The sequence below is a fragment of the Chelonia mydas genome, chromosome 10, assembly GCF_015237465.2.
Source record: "Chelonia mydas isolate rCheMyd1 chromosome 10, rCheMyd1.pri.v2, whole genome shotgun sequence".
Lineage (NCBI taxonomy): Eukaryota > Metazoa > Chordata > Testudines > Cheloniidae > Chelonia > Chelonia mydas.
Window position 1 is genome coordinate 57,603,718 of NC_051250.2, and position 20,577 is coordinate 57,624,294.

A 20,577-nucleotide genomic window follows, 5' to 3' on the forward strand; every position below is an offset into this window, starting at 1 on the left:
ACCACTAAACACTAAACATTTAGCCCTAATGTGACATATACCTTTTGCTGGCTCTCTGCGGAGGGGTGAAGTTCACCGTGTGTCCTTACATAACCCCTGTTGACACTCTATATTTGTATTTGCAAGTTGTCCATGAACTGTGGCCATGTTTGTACAACAAGGAGCAACAAGGATTTGTGGACTCTGCAAAAGGTCCATCTAATAAAACCAGAGTGTCCCCAGATTCTATTGTTTATTCTTAGCTAGTTCAATAAAAAGAATAACCTGCTATGTTCCTGGTTGCTTTGATGTGCATTCTTTGTCTTCAGTTCCAACAGACGGCGATAGTTCTGCTGGGGGACCGGACGATGGATATGAGCCACGTGGCCCAGCAGAGGGCAGCAGGCTAACAGAAGATGCTGCTGCCTGTAACCAGGTATCTGCTGCCGGCCGCTTTCTTTGGAGGATATTTGGTTTGCGTTTATCACTGTCACACCCTGAGATCCAGCCTCTTTGATGTAAGTAGCCGCAAAAAAGCGAGGCGATTTTGAGAAAATCGGTACATGCTGAGAATAAAGCTGGGAGAGATATAGAAGGGGAAAAACACCAGGACCTGTTTAAAAACTCTGGTTCCCAAATTGCGGCATCCTGTGAGACCAATGCAAGGAGAGGCAGGGTCCCTGTTCTACAAAAGTAGATGAAGGGGGAGTGGAAATCCGTTTGGTTAGATCGCTTGAAGGGGAGGGAGGAAGGAGGGTAAATAAAATAACTGGCAGATGAGAACAAGAGGCTGGGTTGTGCAAGGAAACCCCTTTCCTGTAGTGGGGTGTGATGCAGGTAGGGCAAAGGGAGCAGATCCCCATCTAGAAACAGACCAGGAGGGAGGCAGTTCTAAAGAAACTTTGGGAGTGTGCCCTGTTGTTGTCCCTCTAATATCCTGCCACCCAACTAGGCTACAAGGTGGGTGAGGTAGTATCTTCTTCTTGGTCCAACTCCTGTTGGCCAGAGACAAAAGTTTTCCAGCTTACACAGAAGGAAGAGCTCTGTGTAAGCTGCAAGCCTCTCTCTCTCCCCAACAGCAGTCGGACTAGTAAAAGCTATTACCTCACCCCCACCTTGTGTCTTTGATTGGGAGTGGAAGGGGTGCCCATCTTTGCTCAGGGCAGGGCAGCGTGGGAAGAGGGTAGTCCTAGCAAAGAGGCAGGACTACCAGCATCTTCACTGGTATCAATTCCCCTATTTTCTCCTAAGGTGGAAACAAAACGTGTGTCGGCATGCGTCTGTGCTGTGCCCCTCGGGGTGTACTTTTGTGTCTGTGTGTATATAAAAATAGTGTATCTGTGTGTGTATACACATATCTGTCGGTGTATGTCTCTGGGTCTGTGTGTGTACCTCCGTGTATGAGTATATCTGTGTGTCTGGCGGGGTGTATCTCTGGGTATGAGTATCTCTCTGTGTGTGTGTGTCTCTGAATATCTGTCGGTGTGTATCTGTGTGTACATCCCTGTCTCTCCGTGTGGGTCTGTCTGGCGGGGTGTATCTCTGGGTATGAGTATCTCTCTGTGTGTGTGTGTCTCTGAATATCTGTCGGTGTGTATCTGTGTGTACATCCCTGTCTCTCCGGGTGGGTCTGTCTGGCGGGGTGTATCTCCGGGTATGAGTATCTCTCTCAGTGTGTGTATCTGTGTGTACATCCCTGTCTCTCCGGGTGGGTCTGTCTGGCGGGGTGTATCTCTGGGTATGAGTATCTCTCTGTGTGTGTACATCCGTGTCTCTCTGTCTGGCGGGGTGTGTGTATCTCCCGCAGCCTGGCTGGCTGTAGCTCCGTCTCTCCGTGCGTGTCCGTGTGTCCGGCCGGCTCTCCCTGCCCTACCCCGGCGGAGGGCAAGCAGGGAACTGAGCCGCTGCTCGGCGCTCTGCCCGGGGGACCCTGGGCTGGGAGGGAGGGAAGCTGCCCTTGGCACAGGGCTGAGCCTGTCCCGCGGAGCTGGACCAGCAGCTGCCCCGGCCCCGCGCTGTGTGGGCTGCTCCGTGGCCGGGAGCGCGGGGTTCTCTGCACTTGCGGGTCCGCTCCGGGAGGGTCGCCCCTGGCGCGGGGTGTCCGCTGAGCCGGGCCTCCCCGGGAGGGGCTGCCCCGCTGGGGCCGGGCGCGCATCGCTCTGTCCGCTCCCCCCCCTTGGCAGAGCGGCTCTAATGAGGTTCCCAAGTGCCCCCCTGCGGCCGAGAGCCTGTGCGCCCCTCGGAAACCCGCTTTGATTTCCGCCGGGCTGCACCTAGCACCCGGCTGCTAATTCCCCTGCCCTTCTTGCAGGGAAATCCTCGGGAATTGCCCCGCAGCCCCGGCACCAGAGCGCGCTTCACGTGGGGGCCCAGCTGCTGGCTACCCGGCGGATGGGTGAGAGCCAGGGGGGAGCCCGCTCGGGCTCCAGCCTGGGCCGAGAGAAGAGACCTGTTGCGGGCTGGTCTCCTGCACGCTCGGCCAGACTGGGCTGAGGCTGAGCGCTCAGGCTGATGGGGAGAGAGAGCATTTTAATTCTCGCAGCCTAGGTAGGATGGACCTGCCCCCCTGCCTCTGCCCTCATGGCCAATAAGAAGAGACCCGGCTTGACACCTGCCTATATACAGAGGACGAGAGCAAAAGCTTCAGCACTGATCTGTGCAAGGGGGGGTGGGGGGAGGAAAAAAAGAAAAAAAAAAGGGGGGGGGAAGCCCAGGTCAGATAAGGGGGAACGTTTGTACTATAAAACCCCCAAAGACTATGACTTCCAGTAAAATTGAGATGCCAGGAGAGGTGAAGGCAGACCCTGCAGCTCTGATGGCATCTCTGCATCTGCTGCCTTCTCCCACTCTCAACCTTGAAATCAAATACACCAAGGTAAGTTGTGTTCATTTATTCTGGCAGGGAGCTCACAGCTTTCCCTCCAGAAGAGGGATTTTGCTTAACATCGGTTCCAATCTGCCCTAACCGACTTCAGTGCAGAGATAAAAAAACTGCCTTGAAACACTAATAAAGGAAACGGATTGTTGTAGCCCTGTAACCATCTGGAAAGCCAAAGGATAATAGAAAAGCAAATGAGATTTGCTGAGGTTGGCTGAACCATTTCTGTGCTTCTTTAAATGTTGTTTTCCACAAAACTGATCAGTTTTATTTTCAGTGTAGCACTCAGTGCTTCCCTTATACATTTCAGTTGCTCCTGATGGAAATCAGAGGAGGTTATACATACTTCTACTTCTCAATCAGAAAATAAAAATGTTTTCTTTCTTGAAATGGTCCATGTACCCCTGGGACGTTTTTTACAATTCCTGGAGGGCTCTTAATCCTACCAGGTTGTTACAGCCTTGAAACAGGTCTCTTGACTAACTTCCTCAATATTTGAGTATGCCCTTGAAATGACATTGTTTAGAGGGCAAATTATCTTAACATTTAAGACATATAGTGTCATATTATATTTTCATTAAGGCATGGTTAAGAATTATCCAGTTGGGTCACTGTAGATACATACTCAGGATTTCTATATTACATTATAGAACTGAACAGTTTCCAGAGGCTAAAACAGGCTTTTAGACCAGTTGTTTGTAAATGCAAGTTCAATTTTTAAATTTGTTTTTATGTTTTTAATCTTTACACCTTTAGTACCTTGAACTGAAGTATGTTTTCATTTGTGCTGGAGAAATATCAAATGCATTGTATAAATAGATTCCAATGTTTAAGATTTTATTCCTAATTACTGAGTAACTTAATAGGAAAAGAAAACACATTAACATTAGAAAAAGGTGATAACATTTTTATCTACTAGAAATACACCTTCAGGTGTCTTAGCACTGATAGGAAACCCATGTTGGCCAATCCATTGTAATATTTTCTTTCCAATTATCACTTTAAAAGCTTTTTGTCTTTCTTTTTTTAAGCTAGTGCCAAAACGAATTTGTTCTCTAATTTGTTAGTTATTCCATGTTTTAGAAGTATGTTTGAGGGGAAACTCAACCACTTTAGGCTTCATAATTTTTTAATGAGAAACGAGATATACAAATTAAGAGTGCGTATATTTGTTTGCTTATAATTTTCCAGAAGGTAATTTAAATGAAAATAAAAAAAGTATATGGGTGTTTGAGGGTGATTGCTGTGTCGTTGTAAGAACAATGATATTGAGCAAATATTTTGCATGAATTTTATTTACCGCTTAAAGTTATTAGTTCTTGTATTATAAAATGTGTGTCAGGTATTATGAGTACTCTTTGAATGATGTTGTGCTTATCCAAGTCAGTTTGTATAGTAATTGTGTATACATTTCTCAACTTTATGCAACTGGGAAGTTGGTTTAAAAATCTTTCTAAAGTATAATGCAAACTTGTGAGTGGCCATGTGCCTCTTTTTTGTTTGAAAACATTACCAAGGAATATAAACTCTAATCATTTAGAATGCAAATGCCATAATCTCAGAAGTGTGAGAGTTCTGACAGATTTTAGCCTAATGGTTGAAGTAAGAGAGTTCATTTTTCAGTATTAAAGCAACAACAAAAATGTTTCACCAGAATCTGAATTATCAGGTAACTCGTGATTGCCCTTGAAGATAGAAGTTTGATATAGAAAAGGTATCTTTAGTATTTTATTTGGCATGTCGTCTGTCTCTGTTTTTCTGTCTGTCTCTATCTCTTTCTCCTCCCCCTCCCTTTTCTTTCTCTCTGCAGGAAAGACAAGTGATTTATAGATAATTGGAGTCTTCAATTTAGAGTCTTGTCTTGGGCAGGACTTTTATCCAGGATCCACTTTCCCACCTATTACAAAGAAAAACAATCAGAAATGAAATAATGGATTGAAACTTGATTCTTTCATTTGGGGGAGGGGTCACTTCATGTCTTAAGTGACAAACAACTTCCATAAACAATAAATAATGCTAGACTAAAGCACTTTACAAAAAACTTGTAAAATCAGACATCTGTGAGCATTTCCAGCAGCCTCTCTCCTCCTGCTTGTTAGCTGAGACCTTTAAACACACAAGCAGTGCTCAGAATTCTTGAACTTCTTATTACAGTTCTCTCTGAATGTAAAGTCTTAACCATTTCGGAGTTAATTCTTTACATAAAATAAAGGTACTCATGGTAATACAGAGAAATTAAAGTTATTTGAAAATGTTTTTTCTAGTTAAGGATTGCATTTCTGCTGTGTTTTAAATTCTAAATTTGAAAAATGCTGAGGAAATTTTGTTAAGTCTAAAAGCTATTAGATTTCCAGGGAGCCTTAAGTCAGAATCAATATAGATTTAAAAAATGTGCATTGAAAGAAAGTATTACTTTTTTACCCAGAAATCTTTAAAATAGTAGGACATATATTATTTTCCTAGGAAAATACCACACTGTTATGGACCATTGAGTGACATACATAAAATAAAAAGAACAGGAGTACTTGTGGCACCTTAGAGACTAACACATTTATTTGAGCATAAGCTTTCATGAGCTACAGCTCACTTCATCGGATGCAGACGAACACGGCTGCTACTCTGAAACCTGTCATCATACATAAAATAAACACTGCTTGTGTTTGTGTGTTTAAAGTTGGGTGTATTTCCACTAGTTAGCAATCAAATATCATAAAATTGTTTCTTTAAAGTATTAAATTCTAGATGTAGTGAAATGAATGAGCAGAGAATGTTTGCGTTCTATCACATATACTTTTGCTCCATGTTTTGGAACATGCACACTGTACATTTCTTCACTGATCAGGAAAAAAAATATTTGCAATGACTGTCAGTTTCCTGATGCACAAATGCAGTTTTCTTTTAATGTATGCTGTAGTTTACTCTGCATTCCATCCTCAGAAGGGAATGTAGTCTTCTTTTTAAAAACTAGTTGTAGAAATATATCGCCCTAGATCGGGCACTATAGAAAATGACTAATTTAATATGTAAATAATAGGAAAATGCTGGAAGAGAAACAGCCAGATTCTGTCCAAACTTAAACAAGATTAATGTCCACATTTAGACAGGCTTACAGGTTAAGGGTTAAATATCTCCCCTTCTGATGACACCAACTGCAACTGCTACGTGCAAGACACTTAAGATTTTCAATATAATTATTATTTTTTAAACCTGTTCTTCATTTCTGAGCCCCATATAAATATGTGGGGAGGAATCATTCCCCCAGGCTCACCAGAGAGGAGGGTCTTCCCCTCTTGCATAGAAGCAAAGTCATTCTGCAGTTCTGTTTTTCTGCCTTCCTCATCCCCCTGCTCCAAACCTGTGGAGACCTCGGTCAGTCCAGGGATCCATGAGTAGGGAAGGGGCAGGCAGGAGGGAATGCCAGGCTGATTCACACCCTCTCCCTGGTAACAAGCAATCAATCCAATTGTGCCATCTCCATGCTGGGAACTCCTCTAAAATGGGGTGTTCCAGGAGCATCAGATGTTGAGGGAAGCCGCAGCAGTGAAGCTGCAGTGAAGCCACGCTGTCTGGGCGTTCTGAGCATGGAACCCTGGAGATCTGTGTGTATCTGTGAGGACTCTGTGGGCTCCAGAGTCTGAACCCCCTTATCATTTGATCTGTTCTCCTATCTAGATATTTATATGGCTTCGCCAACACAATCATATCTGAGCAACTCTCCAGTGTTTAAAAATAGACATGGAATTATTCCAATGGAACTATTTCCCCTTGCAGAGTTTTCTTCCCCTAAGGCCACCTCTGGTGGTTTTTTCTGCAGGAATTCTTGATCTCTTGCTGTTGTGTAATCAACCCTGTTTTATAGATAGGACTTCTGATGTTAGGTTTTAACCAATAAAACACCCCCCAATTTGAAAAAAAAATGTAGGTGTTTATCCAATAAACACTGGAAAAATATCAGAAATGGTTACTCAATTTATGTTGACTTCACCCCTTTCCCATTACAGTTTGTTATTATATGGGCACTATTGCTGGTCCCTGGCTTGTATCTACATGGAGCAGTAACGGGGATGTGATTTCTAAAGTGTACTAATGTGTTGCACATTAATTGATCTGTGTAGTCCCTGTTGGTGGACACTAAAGGTTCCTTACTGCACTTTAACATAAATAGAACCTCAGAATTACGAACACCAGAATTACAAACTGACCCATCAATCATACACCTCATTTGGAACCAAAAGTACGCAATCAGGAAGCAGCAGAGACAAAAAAAAAAGGGGGCAAATATAGTACAGTACCGTATTAAACGTAAACTACTAAAAAGGGGGGAAGGAGTTTAAAAAAGAAAGATTTGACAGGGTAAGGAAACTGTTTCTCTGCTTGTTTTGTTTAAATTAAAATGGTTAAAAGCAGAATTTTTCTTCTGCATAATAAAGTTTCAAAGCTGTATTAAGAATGTTGAATTGTAAACTTTTAAAATAACCAGAATGTTTTGTTCAGTGTTCCGAACATTTCAGAGTTACGAACGACCTCCATTCCCAAAGTGTATGTAACTCTGAGGTTCTACTGTAGTGCCATTTGAAACAGTGCTATGTTAAAGGTCAGTGGGGAACAAATGCACTGAACGCTAAAACCAATGGTTCAATAACAAGGATAAAGCTTAAACTAACATGTAAGTCATTTTTATACATATAATAAAAATTAAAGTAGATCCTGTTTAGTCAAGAATTTTGGGAAGTATCTCCACAAAAAATCTTCATTACAGTATTAAAGAGAGAATCCCCAAAACCTGATTTTTGAACATCTACACAGAACTCAAAAATTGCTAAAAATAAACCCTGAAAAATAAAATTAATAAATCCTGTTAAATAGAAGCCCTATGTGCAGAGCATTGTCATAGTGATTTTAATAAGTCACATTGACGAGAAAGGACAGGGTGGGGTAGAGTGCTGTGAGCTGGAATAAAGAGCCAGGACTCCTGGGTTCTTTCCCCAGCTCTGTCACTGGCTTGCACAACTTTGAGTGAAAAGCTTCTCCCTCTCTGTGTTTCACTTTACCTCTGTATAATGGGGATGATAATACTCAAGTTGATGTTGAGTTCTAATTCTTGTTTGCATGGCATTTTTAGCTTGATCTTGAGCTTGAGTAAGAGTAAGAATTGCTAAATTAGGTCTCTTGAGATCCTCTGATAAAAGGACTGTAACAGGATGAAGTTGCTTTATTACGAAAGGAGTGAGTATATAGTTCTATTAATGGCTCTTTGTTCAGAAAGAATTATACATTAGGATTAGGTGAATAGACTGATGGCCATATTAAACCTGTAACAGGGATCCTCTTCCACTCCTAAACTATAAACTAAATATAGACCAGGTACAGTTCAGACAATTTAGCCAAACTGTAAGCCCAGCCCTACAGTAAAGCAGTAAAATTACAGAGTTTGTAATAGGGATGGGCAAGCGACTTCTGGTGAAATAAGAACTGAACAGAAACATTTGAGCTTCCAAAAAAGTAAGTGTTTGGGTTTTTTATTGGTTGCTGCTAAATTCTCTTGCCCATCTCCACTCTGTGACATTGCCTAGAACCCTTTTCCTGCAGGTTTTCTTCCCTGCTGGAGATTCTCAGAGTAATTTCTTGACCAAAATTCAGATTAGGGGTGGCAGGGAAGATGATTTATTTAGAATGTGTTGAACTGAAGCAGAAGGTTTGAAAAAATTCAGGTGAGTAGAGTTCTCCCTAACTATCTTTATCCTTTGTGGTAGCAGATCCTCTTTGGGTTGACGTGTCTTGTTTCATATAAAAAAAATCATTCTATCTGTGTAACAGGCCATTATTAGCTGGCTAATTTCTTGTAGATTTATTGGTAGAAGTTGCTCCCAGGGAAGCATTTGAATGGGAAGGGGTTAGTGGCCTTGTGGGTCAGCTCAGCTGGAAGATTCCAGGACTAGGGGGTACCTGGATGAAAGACAACCAGAGATGAGATCTGAGAAGTGGACAAATAGAACCCCTCAGTTCCTCTGTCCAGAGGGTTCAGGTTGCGGAGATGCTGCACTCTGTGATGCTTTTCTCTGTGCCAGCCTGGGTGGGGGTTTGGCTACATCTCTGCCAGTCTGCCCTCTGTGCCAGCGTGGACTGGCAAAGTAGCTATTGAATTTGATGCTATGTGGATCCACAGGCCTAATCTCTCTGCACTAGGAGTATGCTGGAACTGATCAGTGGACCAACTGGTATGTAACAGTCTCCCACTGTGACCAGGTCTAGATGTTTCAGAGAAAGGTGCACTGAACTGTGCAAAACTATATTGTGGTCTAAAGGGGAAATTTCCTCCTGACCCCTGATGCTTTGAAGCTTGAGTATAGATAATATCATTGAAAATGCTATTATTTTGATATAAATATCTTTATCTGTTCTTAGACTCATAGAAGTTGGAGACTGAAAAGGCCTGTTAAGTTAGTCAGCTAATCTATCTGCCTGACAATGCAGAATTGCCCCCCACTCCTTAATCAGATCCTATACATGTTGTTATCTACAATAAACTGAATGTAGTATTCCAGGCGAACACATTAATTCCATTGTATGTATCTTCCTCTATTCACTTCTTTGTGCTGCACATTAAGAGATGTCTTCAATGAACTGTCCACAGTAATGCTTAGATCTTTCTCCAGAGGTTACAACTAATTCAGATTCCATTAATTTGTACTAGTAATTTAAATTCTTCCTTCCAATATACACTGCTTTGCACTTACCTATGATGAATTTCATCTGTTGTATTGTTGTCCAATTACCCAGTTAGGTTAGATCCTGATGGAATTTCTCACAATCCCTTCCAGTCTCTTGACTACTTTGAATATTTTTCATCTGCAGCCGATGCACCTCACTGTTAATGATCTAGTGAACAAAGATATTGATTGCCACTAATCATAGTAATGATCCTGGGGCACCTTTCTATTAACCTCTTTCCAAAGTGAGAATTGTCCATTTATTTCCACTCTTAGCTTCTTATCTCTTAACCAGTTTTTAATCCATGACAGGACTTTATCTCTGACCATGTGGTTACTAACTTTCCTTAATAGCTTCTTGCGAAGGACTTTATGATCAAAAGCCTTTTTAAAGTCTAAATAAATTATAATCACTGATTCTTCTCTGCCCATCATTTGGGTAATTCTTTTCAAAAAACTCTTTAACGGGTTACAGAGGCACAGTGGTAGAAGAATCTATATCAGTTTGCTTGTATAGCCAAATGGTTCATAAAATATCACTGGTTTTTTATGATTTTTCTCAACTATTTTTCCTAGTACTGAAACAAGACATTTTGCAATTTAATTTTTCATCACCTCATTTTTTAAAAATGACTGTTTTTCATTAGTTTGTTTTAGTTTTTCCAGTATAAGAGTACCACTTCCTCCCTGAAGCAAACAAAACTAAAAGCACAGATGCAGAGACAAAGATACACAGCTCAAGAAAATGAACGATTGCATAGGCCAATGTGACTAATTCATTATTATAAATCAACATGGATGCATCAAAATTCAACCTGGCTTAAAGAGATGCATTGTGACAGCCAAATCGTGTATTTATAGAGAAGTACCACTATCATGGGGCTATGTAAAGACAAAGTATTTTTATTTATTATCAAAGAAAGTCAATTTCTTCAGCAAATTAAAGCTCTTGAGCACTTTCATGCTGTTTGCATATAAATCTCCCTCCACCTTCTCCTTTGGAGAGGCATCCTCAGTCAAGTGATGTGGGTACCTAGGAACAAACACAAATAAGTGGCTAAATTGGCTACTTAAAGACGTTTAAACATTATTTGTATTTTATATAATATATTAAAATGATGTAGCCTAAAAAGTGATTGCTTTTTAAGGACTTAATCCTGCATTATTTGCACACTCATTATTAGTGAAGGGCAGCTTGTTTCACCCAGAACACAAGAACTTCCATGCTTTGGAATCTGTCAAAAATCATAACACCCCTGGCCAGTGTTTTCTATTATTTTTAATAATGATCTACACTATGTGTAGATAAGTGTGACATTTATTTAAATTAATACAATGTGATCAAATTTTTAGTGCACAAACATTTCATTACTTAAATATGCAGTACAAATCGCCACATAAAAGATGAAACAAAGTCAACAACAAAAACAGAATTCCTCCCCCTTCAGTAGCACTCCGAACCCTGCCCAGAGGGTGCCTGGTGAACTAGATTTTGCAACATGACCTGAAAATCAGTGCATTCAGGTGTTGCTGGACTGAAGTAGGAGTAATTTTCAGAGGGAAAGGCCCTCCAGTGAAAATTCCCTGACACCCCACCTGATCTCAACTTTCACAATAAAATACAAGGAGAGAGGTGGTCTCTAGAATACACAGGACTTACTCCATAAAGCAATTAGTAGGTCACAGTCAACACTCTAAATTGCACTCAGAACCTAAGTGGAAGCCAGTGTGATCTATTGAGCAAAGGTGTAATGCAGTCCCTGTACACAATATCACTAAGTATGCACTGAGCCACATTTTAATCCAGTTGCAGTTTCCATGTGGTCTTCAGGCGTAGCCCATAGTGGAGTAACTCAGTTGCAGTAATCCAGGCTGGAGGTGGCAGGGGCATGGAGAATTGTAGTGAAGTCCATCTCTGAATGAAACGGTTGCCACCTTTTTGCCAACCTCAGATGAAAAAAAAAAAGCACTCTGGGTCAATACCGCTCTTTGCTGTTCTCTGGACATCCAGTAGCAGGCAATGACTGAACAATCCCAAAATTGCAAATGTGGGTAATAAAAGGTGCCTTTCAACACAAAGGATCTCCAAACACACTTCTCTCTGTAAAATACTTTACCCGTCACTGAAGTGAATCCACTTCTGGGGTGCAACACATTAGCTGCGTAACAATGCAGAGTAACACAAGGCTGAACAGTTTGAGACAGGAAGTGAAGAATACTAGTGTCAGTTGAACTTGGAGAGGATTTTAGGAAGGTGAAATGTAATTACCCAAACTAAAATGTGACCATAATACAAAGGCTAACAACCCTACCACCCCTGGGTGGAAAATGCCACAGGATTTTAAATGACAGTGTTTGGTCAGGACCTCAATTCTTCATTTCATCTGAAATATGACATCCCTAGCAGCACCATGCTGGGGCATTGTTTCAGTACTGGCTCAGTGGGAAGTATGCCACATACTAAATCACCAACTCCACTTTTAGCAGCACCCTGGGATTTCCGAGGAGGTTTCTCATGCAATTACTGGCCGGGCCTCAGCCTGATTAGGTTGTGAGATTTGAGGTAGGTTAGCATTCGGGTCTGCTTGTAAAATCTCAGAATTAATCTCTTTACAACATATATGAAACAGTGGCACGCTTGACTGATAGGTTTCAGAGTAACAGCCGTATTAGTCTGTATCTGCAAAAAGAAAAGGAGTACTTGTGGCACCTTAGAGACTAACCAATTTATTTGAGCATAAGCTTTCGTGAGCTACAGCTCACTTCATCGGATGCTGTTTAAATAGAGAAGTAAAGAGCAGTCCCTAGGACAGGTATTTCCCCATTCTCTTCTGTGGTGAAGACTTATGACCCCCCTCCTCCACGTCCCCCTTCTTTAATTTAGGTCCTGACTGCCTAGAAAGTCTCCTAGCTTTGTGTGCTTCCAGATATGGGTATTATTATTATTATTATAATATGGTCAACTTGAGACACACAAAATCAGGGGCCAGTTCTGAAAATGTCAGTCTTAGCTTAGTCTGCGGCCTCCTTTATTCTGCCCTTCACAGCCAGGTTGTCTTGTGATCCCGCTGACTCTCGCAAAGCTGCTTAAAAAAAAAAGACTACACTTTATGAATTTTTAATTTGCCTTTACATCTTTGGTATTTTTTCGTCAAATATCTCAAAGCAGTTTTTTAATTTCCATTTTATATCTTGCTGCCTCTACATTTTATGTTCTCTTCTATTAGCATCACTTAGGCAGGATTTCTTTTGCTTTTGCTTTTATAAAGGATATTTTTTGGCCTGCATAAACCCTTGTATCTTTCTGCTTAACCATCCCATTTATTTTCTTGTCTCTTTGCTTCCTTTTTTTGGCCTTGGGAATGCAAATCTTCTGTGACTCGTATACATTCGTAAGCCTCCATGCTGATTCTATGGATTTTAATTTCCTAACTTCAAGCAGGAGGTTTCTAACTTCCTTCCTTTTCTTTAAAAAAAAAAAAAAAATCCCCTTCTTGAAGTTTTAGTATCCCAGAGAGTAGTGCTTCTTCATGTGATCCTCTCCTGCAATGATGTTGAAATTATTTATGTGGTAACTGTTACTCAATGGTCCAGTTACAATTACTTCTTAAACCTCCTGTGTGACAGGACTAAGTCAAGTGTGGGTTAGAATATAGAGAATTATTTTTCTTACACTCTTTCACAGCATAATATTCAGTTGGGTAATATGTGGTGATTATTCTAATAGCTTTTATTGCCTCCCTGTTCTTTTTCAAATTTAACTTCACGATTATTGTTCTGATCCAGAGGTCAGGACTATGCCCCTGCTATTGTGTTTGTACTTTATGATCACAGGTTTTTATCCACTGCTGAGTCTACCTCAGGGTCCTCTCTACCCAGACATTTTCGTTCAATAGAATTCATGGAATTCTTTATGTATGGGGCTACTCCCCCCATCTTTGCAGCCTAACCTGTCCTCCCTATGAAGTTTATAGCTAAAAATTATGGTATGCCACTGATTATTCTCACCCCACCATGTTTCAAACATGCCAGGGTTTTTTTCTCGCAGTGAGACAGTCCAGATCACCCATTTTTCTCTTAAGCTTTTTGCATTGGTTTATAGGCACTTGTACTTTTATAACTGTAAGATGACTTGGATGAAAGCTGCAGGCTGACCACTTGAAAAGCCTACAAAGCCTCTTCAACTAGATCACTATGGCATTTCCCAAGACATAGGACCTACTTCTCATTTTCCACCCTGGCAGTGAAAAGGGTCTTAAAATGGAAGTAAGTTACATTTACAGCCACTTTAAGCCCCCTTTATGCTGCCACAGTGATGTAATGGGGCTTGGTGTAAATGAGAATCAGGGCTCATGGACCTGAAAAGAGCCATTTTATTTTGCATTCTGAAATCTGACAAGAGTTTGTCATCACTGCTCTTTCTGACCCATTTTAGAAGTGCCTTCCTTCCAGCACTTGTCACTGTACATCTCCACCAAGCACCAATTTACCTTACCATATGAAATCTCTATTTCCTCCTAATAGCTTTGAATACTAATCAACATTAAGCCATCTGTATAGGTTAACTTAATGGAGTGGGTAGAAATGAACAGTTTAATGGGCTGTTCACCTGTTCAGATCAAGGGAAAAGGAGAGCCTTCTTTAACGCTTACTGCTTCTTTCAGGCTGGAAAGTGTGGTTCCAGCAGTTCCTGTACTGGGGCATCCTGAAAGCTCTGACAAGAACTTACAGCTCCTGAAGCTAACAAAGGGGCTGATCCAAAGCCGCTGCAAGTGAGCGAGTCTTCCCACTTGAGTACAGAGTGGTAAGCTCAAATAGGAGCCAATAACTGAACCCAGGATCATCCTGATCAGAGACCTACAATAGTCTTCACTTGTTTAACATTGTTTTTATTTAATTGTAATTTTTGCAAACTTAAAATACCCGATCCAGCCATTTTTCTTCCTAGATGCCTAAGTTACTGAGGCTACCATTACACTGTGTCTGTGACAGATCTTAATAAGATTTCAGCCCTGACTTCTCCATCACCCATGAGGCTTTCTTGGTCTTTCCTTGTCTTTACCATAATTCCCCAGCCACTTCTACTAAGGGTCTGATCCAAAGCCCATTGAAGTCAATGGAACTCTCTCCATTGACTTCACTGAACTGGAGCAGGCCCTAACTCCGCACCTGTACTTTTTAGGCAAGCAGCCCAGGTCTCCAGAGCAACATGTCTGTACTATACTAACCTGGTCCTACTGGTCTGAGCCCTTTGGTAATCATTTAAAAACCATTTGTTATTTTGGTAAAGACATTTTTACCTAAAGTCATTCTACTGCAATAAATAATACTCAGCACTTTCCCTCCAAGGATCTCAAAGCTTCTAACAAACATCAGTTACTTCAGCCTCCCACCATCCCTGGGAGACAGGTGAGCGTTAGGTCTTTTTTACAGATAGGGAAGCTCAGGCCTGAAGGTGGTCATGGTGACCAGCACAAGGTTAAACAAGTCAGTGTTAGAGTCAGGACTCGAATCCAGAGCTCTTGACTTCCCCATCCTTCACTGCATCAATTAGGCCATGTGCTTCCCTTGTCTTTGAACAGAGAAATGGCATATTTTAAATAGTCCAAGCTGTGAGTTCTCTAAATTACTCCCTCTGCAGAGATGCATGAGTATCAAAGACTTCAGGGACAGTCATAACACTGGAGACAAATTAACAGGCTGAGAGCCCTGGACAATACAATGCACTTTTGGAATTGGGCTGCTTCCTCAAATGCTCAGAAGGCTGAACTTAGTGTATTATATATTGTGTGTACACACACACACACACACGCAAACTTACATTTGCTTTCTGCTCTTTGCTGCTTCTTGATGTAGCATGAAGATGGACTCAGTGTCTGGGAGTTTTGCTGCTGCTGTTCATTAGAGATATTAGGTTCAGATTTTGATGGGAGATCTGAATAATGAGGTCACATGAGGCTGTATCCTGAAATGCTACCCCCCTTTTTATTTTTCTATGAATATCAGAATTCTTTGGGGTGACAGGGTGTGGAGAAGACAACCTGCAGCTAAGGTCATTCCCACTTGTGACATCACTATTCAGGTCTTCCAAAGAGCTTAATAAGGTCCTCCTTTTTCTTTTTTTTAAAGGGGTGCGGGGAGGTGAGGCCCTGATATTTAATATGAAAAGTACCCCAACCCCACAGGCAGAGACATCCAGCAACTGGAACAGCTCAGCGTCCCCCACCCCCATCTACCCAGGTGGGCCAGGTTGCATAAAGCTTTTGGGGCCAGATTCTCAGCTGGGGTAAATCAACATAACTCCATCTAGTCCCTGATATTTTTTTTAGCTCAGTCTATGATAGTCTCTGTATCTCTCACTGCTTTTTTTAATCGACTCATTTTGAAAGAAAGCTGTTTTTATGGCAACCTGACTTTCCCTCTGGTTACACATGGAGCAAGAACAAATTGCTTTTCTTTTTTGGGTTGTCTCTCTAAATACAAGTGTGGGCGCGCACACACGCAGAGTACTTGATAAAGGCTTCTGACCAGGAAATCAGTTACCTGTTTTCACAAAGTGGCTCTCTGTGACTGAGAGCCTTTGTAGTCAGCTCTTCCATCTGTTTGCCTAAATGGTCTTTAGGGAGACTAAAAGCAGTGAACCTGGAATAACAACATTTGACTTCAACTAGGCCCCCTGAGAGTTCAGTTATTACTTAATGGATTGAATTGGCGACATATCCTTTACCAGATAACAGCCAAGGGTTGTATTAAATTAACCTTCGCAAATGGGTATTTATTGGTGTGCTCTTTAGAGAAGGTTAGTTATTGGTCTACATGTGCTAGCTGTAATTAATATGGCTCTTCATGCTTCTACATGCTGATAGGTATTTGCACTGTCTGGGTGAAAAATTTCTCAGATTAAAGCCTTGATGGTGGTTCTAGCCATTTAGTGATCAAGTGTCACTGTGTTCACTACATTGAGCATAAATCCTGTCTTGTAAACAGCAGGGAGACTAATGAGCTTTGCCCACATTCTGGTATCATTACAAGGGGTTCCAGCAGAGTAAAAGGGGAGTCATTTGGAAAGAGGAAGAGAAACAGTGATTTGAAAGCAAATGGAAAAATTCTCAGGATTAGATAAATGAACATGTGTGTGTAGGGAAGGCTACACACACAAGACTTATAACCCACTCTGGTCATTTAGGGAAATCTCTGGGTTGTGGGGTTTTGGTTTTGCCCTAGTCCATATTGTAAAAGCTGTTTGTTTGGCAAAAGGTGAGGCTTATGTTTTTAATTTACACACCTAAAATTATTGGTCTGCTTCTATTTAGAGGTAAATAAAAGAGCTCATTTTTCATGCAGGCCATAATGAATAGCTCACAATTATAAAAAGACTAGTGTTAAACACCATTAAATATTGGCATTATTTTGTTATACCCCTAAGTGTTTTATTTGCTCAGCACTGTAATCAACTCCTGCAAGAACTCTTCACATCCAATTTTCGTCTTAGCACCACAGTGTACCTTGGGGTGTAAATCTGTCAGATATCCAAACACAGTGGGATACTTTTGACAACTTAATCCCAGCCTTCCCCAATCAGCCTTATGGATAATAGAAAGTAAGTTGAATGGACTGTTCCAATTTTCTATTTGTGGACTCAGTGGCTAATTGACTGAAATAACTGAAGGAGGAATCAAAATTGAACTCTGAGGCAAGGGACTCTAACTAAAGTTTTATTTCCTTCAAGAGAGAAACCATGTTTAAAATAAACAAATCAAAACCCCCGCAAACTCCTTTGTTGGAAAGAAAAGCCCCTGTTCATCTCTGCCTGTGAGCAAAGAGATTCCACTGTCATTTTGGAGAAGAGGAGAGATGATGTGTTCTATATCTTTTTGAAGAGCAATTGATGAAAGAGTTTCCAAATTAGTCTTTTGGGAATTACTTCACGCCTGCATCTACCAAACACAACAACTTGTTTTAAAGGCTTCCACCAAGGATGTCACGGGTGGTATTCCCTACAGTGTAAGTGGTACATAATGTGACGTAACTTAATGCTGATGATGCCAAGCTATTCTCTTTCTGAAGCCCATTAATAATGTCCCATTTTCAGGAAGGTTAATGTTCCTGCATAGTATCCTAGAGACAAGTGACAGTTTAACCTGTATCAGACCCAGAACTGAGCCCCAGGAATAAGGGCCTCCAGAACTTTGGGAAAGTTCAGATTTAGATCAAGACTTTGTGGCTTGGGGTCTTCAGTTATAGCCAGTCTGGGAAGTCAAATAATCACCTGCACGTATCTTATTAGATGTATTAGTGAATATCATGATTACTAGATATATCAGTGAATGCACTTTGGGTAGAACAGGGTTAGTGTAAACTTTAAAATGTATAGATGTTCCACAGAAATCCAATCAGGCTGATAAATATTCAGCTTGATTTTATATATCCCTGAAGTATTGACAATTAAAACAGTTAATCCGAGGTTATATTCCTAAATGCTTTTTGGGCTGTCTGGTTTTTCACTTTTAGGTAATTTTTGCACTGCAGGACCTACAATAAAAGGAAGTTTCATCGGTATCATTTAGCAAATACGTTCAAAATGCTCTAACAGAAATATTTGCAAACATTAAGTAGGTTAGTGGGATACCAGTGGGGGCAAATTTTCCAGAAGCCATGACTGTTCACTTGGGTCTAATATAGACTTAGCACTTTGCAGGTCAGTGGCTCTGCTATTTGTCTCTGACCTAACAGATCTGGAGTTCTTCACATCAAAACCAAGTCTTGCTGAGCTGAGATCAAACGTGCTAAGGTAAGGATTCTGCCAGTGATTTATCATGCCAGGGAGAGTGATCAGGCCATATGGGGCCACTGCAAACGAAGTTGACATTCCAGCAATTTCTCATATGTGGTTATAAAGTGATTTTCTCATGTGGGACTTTCAAGTCAAACTGAACTCTTCCATGACATTTTTCTGAGGGCAGAGTTGTCTGTAATGTTCAAGATCTTAGCAGGAGAAATACTTATGTATAGCAACTAAAATGTGGCCTAATTTGTAAGCAACACCCTGCACTTTGGTAATGGACATGTGAAATAGCAAATAGTTAACTACAAACAATTCTGAAGACTAATGTTGCCGTCTTCATTTAAATATTAGAATCATTCTCCCATGCAAAAATGAACACGTAATTCTGTTTTGTAGTATTATTTAACTACCAAATCCGTGCTGAGATGCACAGCAACAAGCACAGCACACAAGCACCTATGCATGATTCAGGAAAAAACATGATGTTCAATTTTAGATTCATTTCTAAAAAAAATCCTTATCTGAATAGTCCTTATGCCCACTGCCTAAAATGGCAGTCCTTGTGTAAGGATACTTGTGAAAGGAAGGGTTTCCAGGATCGGTTTCTTAATTGCCACAACTTCATTAAAGTGCACTGGCAGCTCAATAATTGATTTTCAAAACAAATACCTCCTCCCCCCACCCAATTCCTGACAATGAATTTTTAGAAATCTCTCATTGTTTAATTTTTAGGTCTCAGTAAATGCAATCAACCAGATGGACTGTGTGACCTAAACATAATTTTTCCCCCCACATGTAACCAAATTTGCAGTTACTTGTTCACGAATGGCTTTTCTTTTCTCTAAATGGCAGATCCAGTGCATAATAAATGTTTCAGGAATCCTAGTTTCCAACAAAACCCTTTCTGATGCAGGGCAGATTAAGACAGCAGAGAGTTTCACCAGAAATTAAAGAGAGCCCCACTACTGAAAGCATGACTGAAAGTTTTGTTAGCATTACATGAAATATTAGCTGGACTAGTGCAAGTGTAATTGTCCCTGTATTGTGCTACTATCAGCAGATAAATTCTTCATTAAATGAAAAGGTGCAAATTACTTTGAGAAAAGCAATTACTTCCAGTGCTGCGTGTAAAATTGTGTTTATAGGCTGCAATAATACAACCAAAACTAATAAGATGTTTCTGAACTGTTACAAGGACAGTGTAACAAACAATGCACTTTGATATATTTTTTCCGTCCTAGAGTAATTTTCTGGAAGAACCAAATGCAAAATTAATCCCTTTAGTGTGACTGAATTAAAATAACGGCTGCTTCATCAGCATGTGCCACAGTGAGAAACTCGAATAGAAAAGGATATAATCGGTGTTTGGCAGACTAGGTTTTATGCAGGAAATATTTGTGAAGGAAACAAGTTAAGTAAGCATGCTACTACTGCACGTTGTTAAGACATACTTAATCTCCTCAACTAATTACCCAAACCTCCTAATTCAAAATCATACAAACAAAAACATTTAGATAAGCTGGATGTTTTCTCAAATAGGTGTCCCCTATGGCTTAGAAAATAAACACGACAGGTCTCCCCTTGTCTGATGTGCTGCCATTTGCAAAAGAGCAGACTCAACTCTCAGAAAGACAGAAGACTAATTAAGCCAGGGAGATAGGCAGATCAAACATTTGGTGCGAGGATTTTGTTTCATAGGGAGAAGAAAAATCATGTTACATTCCACTTGCACAACCGATTGACAGGAGGTTGTCAAACCCCATCAGTGTCTCCAGCTACTACTCAGGAGTTGAATTTCCCACAGAACTTCTCCTCAAGCTACAGCCACTTCCGGCTGTACCATTTTAACTCAATGGACATTGCAATGGAGTGACTCCTGATTTACACTGGTATAAGTAAGAGCAGGATCTGGCCCTGAAACTCTGTTCTCAAGATATTGATGTACTTTACTATTTTAAAAACTTAAATCCTGATCCACACCCCAGTGCAGTGAATGGAAAGACCGTCATTGACTTCAATGGATTTTGGATCAAGCCCTTGTTGTTTGAGGATTATATCCAGAAAAGCGTTAGGCCCCAATCAGAACTATCCAGACACACAGCACTTGGGATAAGCCTCAAAGGGGTGGTAAAGGTGACTCTACTCCATTTCAATCCATCTCAATCCATGGAACTGCTGCAGGCAGTTCAGCTCTCAGCATAAGATAGCGGAGCCTCTGTGGCCAT

At 40.9% G+C, this 20,577-nt stretch overlaps 1 protein-coding gene across 3 annotated transcripts in view; it reads left to right on the top strand.

The window, feature by feature from the left end:
* Positions 1-395: 395 nt before the first annotated feature.
* Positions 396-20,577, top strand: part of ALDH1A2 (aldehyde dehydrogenase 1 family member A2) — a 67,963-nt gene continuing 47,781 nt past the window's right edge. Inside the window, exon 1 of one of the 3 annotated variants that reach the window (XM_043524095.1) lies at positions 396-415. Coding sequence is in view for 1 of the 3 variants with exons in the window: in XM_037911443.2 (XP_037767371.1) it covers positions 2,738-2,854 (117 nt within the window). In the remaining 2 variants the exon portion in view is untranslated. The other 2 variants (XM_037911444.2, XM_037911443.2) reach the window with 2 other exon arrangements.